Source organism: Asparagus officinalis, chromosome 8 (assembly GCF_001876935.1).
Source record: "Asparagus officinalis chromosome 8, Aspof.V1, whole genome shotgun sequence".
NCBI lineage: Eukaryota > Viridiplantae > Streptophyta > Magnoliopsida > Asparagales > Asparagaceae > Asparagus > Asparagus officinalis.
Genome location: NC_033801.1, coordinates 26,725,738 through 26,732,050, shown reverse-complemented (window position 1 = coordinate 26,732,050; position 6,313 = coordinate 26,725,738). Strand labels below are relative to the sequence as shown.

Below are 6,313 nucleotides of genomic sequence, written 5' to 3'. Positions count from 1 at the left end.
GTCACCCGTCGTTGAAGCCCTCTTAGCTAAAGGGTCACGAAGGGATATACTACCCGTCGTTATAGAGTCTATAACGACAGAACATATTATCGTCATTAATATTTACGACGGTAATTATCACTGTCGTTACCATCAGTAACGGGGATATTTTCCCGTCGTTACCATCAGTGACGGGATATTTTCCCGTCGTTACCATTAGTTACGGGGATATTTTTCCATCGTTGAAGACTAATTAATGACGGTTGGATACCGTCGTAAAAGTCCTCATAATGGGTAATTAGTAACCCATCAACGACGGTGCTTTCCCTTCGTTGATGAACAAAATACGGTTTATAAAACCATCATTGTAGACTACAAATTTCTAATATACATTAATAATAAATTTTCCATTCATAGGCAACTATCATATTATTCTCAACCAGACACTAAGATTCACAACAAAAATATATTAAAAATACCCAATAATGAATAAGAGGTAAAATAAAAATTCCATTCATTAATAACATCAATAAATAAAATTCCAACATCCTCAAATCTTTAATACTAATAATAAGAGTTAATATCCTAATTGTTCCAAAGAAAAATACATGAAACTATCTAAAATAAATTAAAATAAAAGTTTGGGGAAGACACATTCTTTCATCTCTAATCATCGTCAAAAGAAGACTCGAGCTACTCCCTCCTAATCTTGCATGGATAGCCTGAAAAATTTAAAAAAAATTACATAATTAAGAAATATCAATTAAGCTAATATTATCTTATTAAGTAAAAATCATATTTTTAGTGCAAGTATTCAATCATAAAAGTATATAAGAGATTTTACAAAAAATAATTACATAGTCCTGCACACGTTCTCGAGTTTGAGGAGTCAATGAAGGTGATTGTCTAAAAAAAAGTTCTTGCATAGCTTTCACTTGTGACTCCAACTCAGACATCCTTTGTTGTTGTTGCTCCTGCTCATCTAAGCGTTGGTGAAGCATCTGGTTTTTTCTCTTTTCTTCTATAACCCGTGCTTCCAGATCAGATCAACTAGGGAACGGTCCCCTCAAATCTTTTAAAGTAGTCCCGCCACCAAATACAGTGATGTGACCATGAGATTGCTTCCCCCAGATTTTCTCAACTATCTCAATGTCAGAAAGTGAAGGGTTTGCTTGTTTGACTTGAACAATTTCATCCTATAAAAATTAAATTCATATGTTAGTACTATATAATGCATCATTATCAAACTTAAACACATATTCTACTTACATATTTATCTTGATCCCCATTTTCTAGTGTTTCATTAGCTTTCTTTCGAGTTTCATGAAACATTTTTGCCACATCAGGTGGATTTCCTGACTTGCCACCCTTATTCAAATATTAATACAAATGAGTACAACATCAAACTCAAAAACAAAGTAGTTATAAATAAATAGGAAATTAGTTTTGAATGTATACCAATTCCCACGCAATTTGTCTAAAGGGTTTGCTGCCCGTGTGGTGGAGCATCTTTCTTTTGCCTCTGTTAAGTGTATTTTGTTGGCTTGCTTTCTATACATCAAGATTAAAAGATAATTTTAACAATCCAACAATATACATGAAAGAAATTAATTAATAAAATTAGGAGATTAATACCTAAAATTTTGAAGAAAAATAATGTTCCTTAACTAGCCAATCCCAGTCATCAACACTCACTTCTGTAGGTTTATTTCTAAGTGTAACTTGCAATGAATTTTCTTTCACATATTTCCTGTGCATGTCACCACGCCACTTATTCCACAAATCGCGCAAGTGTCTCATTACTGACTCTCTCTTTTGCTCCATGTCCTCAGCATCAAATTTATCCTAAATCAAATTTGAATCAAAATTTAATTTATAAGAATTAAAAACCAATTGCAAAAAATTAATTTTCAATGTACCTTAATGGATGCCCACATATGATCTTTATTTTGTTGTGGTATTTTGGCCTAATTCTCAACAGCTACCGGGCAAATATTTCTATCTCAAATAATAATTCCAAGATATCGTGAAAATTCTGGTTCAATAGCTCTATTCTGATAAAAAGTAATGATTTTTTTCTCCCCATGTGACAAATTATTCAACTTTAGACACTTATTAATACCACGAGGTGGATTTTTCTTCCTTTGAGAATTATCAGCTGCATACATCATATCATATGTTAGAAACGAGATATAGTTAAAGAAATTGATAAAAATATTCCTTCTTGTAATTAATAAAGAATATACCTTCTTGTCGAGATTCATTTAGTATTGCATCATCACTTTGCACTCGATGATTATCTGATTCTGCAAAAATTGAGCAATTATTAATCCAATCATAAAAAATAAATTGAAAGATAAAAACAAATAATAATAAATTTTAAGTCTCATCAACCTGCAGAATCATCATTCTCTTCATTGTTAGTATTTGCACTTCTCCTGCGATTTTGTGCAAAATTCTCCTCTTCAAAGTTTTCTGAATCAGCGCTAAAATTTGCATCCATATTTTGATCTTGTATTGGATTTTGAATATTCAAGTTCTTGTCATGACAAGTACGGAGTTGTTCCCTTCTTAATGAATTTTCTGCAATTGCTTGAAGTCGCTTCGTAATTAATGACCTGGGTGCTAGAAATTATGCCCTTTTGCTTTTGGAAGTGACTTCTTGAGTTTTCATTTTCCTTCTATGAAAAGGAATTTAAGTATTACACACTATGTATGAAACAAATATCAAAAGAAAAATGAATAAAAGAAGAAGATATCACGAAGGACAAGCATAATAATAAATACATAGTGCACTAATGTAGAAGCACTTGCTGCAATGTAAAAGCCAAATTCAAAATAGGAAGAAAAGAAACATCCTATGTCTAAAAAAAAAGAAAAGTTATAGTAAGATACAACTTAAAATTTATCTCAATAACACAATATCATTTGAGTGTCATTCTTTAATGAAAGCGTTTTAATCCTCTACTTGAGTCTTTTTGAAGTTGAGACCGAATTTACAATAATTGGATCAATATCGCTCCTTCTCAAATTGATATCTTCATCTACCAATGATGTGGATGCAATAGCCTGAGCATCAAATGATTCATCTTGCAAATAAGCTTCAACTTCATCGTCTGCTATCTCACAATCATCTGTATCTGGTGGCATATCATATGAATCACGGGGTTGTGCTTTAAGAACTACATGCATCTGTATCTGGTGGCATATCATATGAATCACGGGGTTGTGCTTTAAGAACTACATGCCAACCTTCATTGGCAATATCCTCAACATAAAAAACTTGTGATGCTTGGCCAGCAAGTATAAAGTGGTCATTCGTCTTTAGTAAGTGTCGGCAGTTAATACTGATAAATCCATATTTGTCTTCTTTCAAAGTTGTCTCTTTTCCTTTGCCATGCACATCCCACCACTTACAACGAAATAGAACAACCTTTCTTCCACCAAGATACTCTAATTCGACAACTTCAACCAAAGCACCATAATAATCTATATCTCCACCATCACCAGCATCACCAACAACTGCAACCCCACTACTTTGAGTTGACAAACAATTATCTCGACTTTCTGTATGAAATCGATGTCCATTTATGACAAATCCAGTAAAACATTTAACAATCTTACTTGGACCACGAGATAGTGAAAGTAAGTCATCATCTTCTCGATAACTCTGATAAACCTAAACAAAACCAAAATATGATCAAGTCATGGAACATGTAATAAAATGAACCAATCAAGATATTTAAAAAATAAGGCAAGATATATACGTACTAGAGCTTGGAACCACTCGATAAAGTTCTTATCCCAATCTTTATCATCATAGTGATTTGTGGGTTCTCTCACGAATTCATTGTAGTCCCTACATTAAAATATCATAAATATGATTAACGTTGACTAACTATAGTAAATTTATTAGTAGAATCTTAAACTTTAGTGACTTACTCAATGTGTGGTTGCACTTCATCACAGTTCTTTAGAACAAAAATATGAGCTTGCAACCACTCACGTTCATCAAGGCAGCGGGTGGTGGCAGCACCCAATGCCCGCCCACTATGTCTGAATATAGATAGTTGTGCTTCATGACATTCTTTATTGTCATCTTTATAATTTCTTTCAAGGCGATTAAACTTTGTCTCGAAGCCTTTTAGATACCTTGAGCAAAGTGTCATGCATTCATCTGCTATATATCCTTCAGCAATTGCCCCTTCTGGACGTGCCCTATTTCTGATATATGACTTATAAGTATAAAGCTGACGCTCCACTGGGTACATCCATCGAAATCGAACAGGCCCTCCAAGTATGGCTTCAGATGCTAAATGAACTACTAAATGCAGCATAACATCAAAAATTGAAGGTGGAAAAATCTTCTCAAGCTTACATAATGTAAGTGGAATCTGCTCGTCAATTTGCTTTAGTTCATCCACCCTTAATGTTTTGGCACATAATATAGTGAAGAATATGGAAAGTTCAATAATTGGTTCACACACTTTTGCAGGAAGAAGGCCACGAATCGATACAGGAATCAAGCGCTGCAAAAGAACGTGACAGTCATGACTCTTTAACCCCAAAATCTTACGCTCTTTAAGGTTTACACATTGAGAAATATTGGAAGAAAATCCATCTGGAACTTTTAACTCCTTTAGAAATCGACAAAATTTACTTTGCTCTTCTTGGGATAAAGTATAACAAGCTGCTGGCATCACAAGTTTATCTCCTCTCTGAATTGGATGTAACTCCGGTTTTAAACTCATTGCTTGTAAACCGAGTCGGGCTTTGATATTATCCTTTGTCTTTCCTTTAATGTTCATGATTGTTCCCAGCAGACTATCACAAATATTCTTCTCAATATGCATGACATCTAAATTATGTCGCAATAAGAGAGTTCTCCAATATGGCAAATAAAAAAAATACTTTTTTTATTCCAATTATCTCCCCGTCTTTCGTGTGATATTTTAATTTTCTTCTCTGGATGATTGGTCAAGGTGATCCCTATAAGATCTTCCACCTGCTTAAGGATGTCATCTCTTGTCAGCTTCGGCGCTGCATACCCTCTCTCCCTAGTGCCATCAAATGATTTCTTATCCTTTCTCCATCTATGATTTTCATCAAGATAGCGACGATGCCCCATATAGCTCTGCTTGCCTCCATATTTTAACCTGATAGAGTGAGTGTGCTTATTACAACAAGGACATGCTAATTTCCCCTTAGTGCTCCATCCAGATAAATTTGCATAAGCAGGAAAATCATTAATAGTCCAAATTAGTGCTGCACGTAAAATGAAATTCTGTCTCAGAGATACATCATATGTTCGAACGCCTGAGGCCCACAACTCCTTTAGTTCTTCTATCAATGGTTGTAAGTAGGTGTCAATAGCATCTCCAGGACCAGTTGGACCAGGAATGAGCATAGATAAAATAAAATTGGATTGCTTCATGCACATCCATGGTGGTAAATTATATGGTACAAGTAAAACGGGCCATATGCTATAAGAAACTTTTGAATTTGTGAAAGGCTGGAAACCATCACTTGCAAGACCGAGCCTAACATTTCGGGGCTCTTCGGCAAAGCTGTCGTGTAGCTCATTAAAGTTTTTCCAAGCCTTAGAGTCAGCTGGATGCCTCATCACTCCGTCCTCAACTTGTCTTTCATGGTGCCATCTCATATCAGAAGATGTCTTCAAAGACATGTAAAGCCTTTGCAATCGTGGCTTAAGAGGAAAATATCACAATGTCTTTTGTGGTATTTTTTTTACCATTTGCCTTTCTCTTGATCTCTTTTCCATGTTTATCAAGTTTCTATCTAGAAGCACCACATCTCTGACACGTATCAAGACCTTCTTCATTTTCCCAAAACAGCATGCAAGAGAATGGACACGAATCAATTTTTTCATATGATAGGCCAAGGTCTCGGATTAAAATCAATTTTTTCATATGATAGGCCAAGGTCTCGGATTAATTTTTTGGCCTCGTCATACGAATTAGGCAGTGTTGATTCCCCTGGCAATAGCTCCTCATTCAAAAACTGGAGCAACATTGAGAATGATTTATTACTCCACCTATTTAGGCTACATTGAGAATGATTTATTACTCCACCTATTTAGGCTCTTTATGTGAAGTAGTTTCACTAAAGCAGATAATTTTGAACATTTAGAGCATTCATACAAAGGTTTCTCGGAGTCACCTAAAAGACTGTAGAATTGTTTTGCATGTCCATCTGGTTCCTACTCAAGAATATCCTGACTCGACGTGGCATCAGGTGCAACAACACCAGTTGAATTATGAAATAAATCTCCAATCATTTCTTGCATTTCATCGTCACTCTGGCTTTCTTCTGT

General features: G+C 34.9%; 1 protein-coding gene and 2 long non-coding RNA genes across 3 annotated transcripts; all 3 read right to left on the bottom strand.

Moving 5' to 3' along the window:
* On the bottom strand, nt 1,316-1,682 carry LOC109822803. The gene is made up of 3 exons (XR_002242275.1): nt 1,615-1,682; nt 1,438-1,530; nt 1,316-1,347 (listed from the first exon to the last, which is right to left on the bottom strand). It is a non-coding gene; the product is annotated as an uncharacterized LOC109822803 (long non-coding RNA).
* On the bottom strand, nt 2,102-2,477 carry LOC109822804. The gene is made up of 3 exons (XR_002242276.1): nt 2,374-2,477; nt 2,226-2,285; nt 2,102-2,137 (listed from the first exon to the last, which is right to left on the bottom strand). It is a non-coding gene; the product is annotated as an uncharacterized LOC109822804 (long non-coding RNA).
* Nucleotides 3,155-5,665, bottom strand: LOC109821036. Its single transcript, XM_020387231.1, has 4 exons — nt 4,891-5,665; nt 3,922-4,837; nt 3,751-3,838; nt 3,155-3,658 (listed from the first exon to the last, which is right to left on the bottom strand). The coding sequence occupies exons 1-4, from the start codon at nt 5,663-5,665 to the stop codon at nt 3,155-3,157; spliced, it is 2,283 nt and encodes a 760-aa protein (XP_020242820.1).

Excerpts from the sequence above, each read along its gene's own strand:
- LOC109821036 (XM_020387231.1), bottom strand. The coding sequence starts at position 5,665 with ATGTCTTTGAAGACATCTTCTGATATGAGATGGCACCATGAAAGACAA. Across the intron at positions 3,839-3,921 it reads GAAGTGCAACCACACATTGA|GGACTACAATGAATTCGTGA; the intron begins GTAAGTCACTAA and ends ATTTTAATGTAG. Across the intron at positions 3,659-3,750 it reads TCGAGTGGTTCCAAGCTCTA|GTTTATCAGAGTTATCGAGA; the intron begins GTACGTATATAT and ends GGTTTTGTTTAG.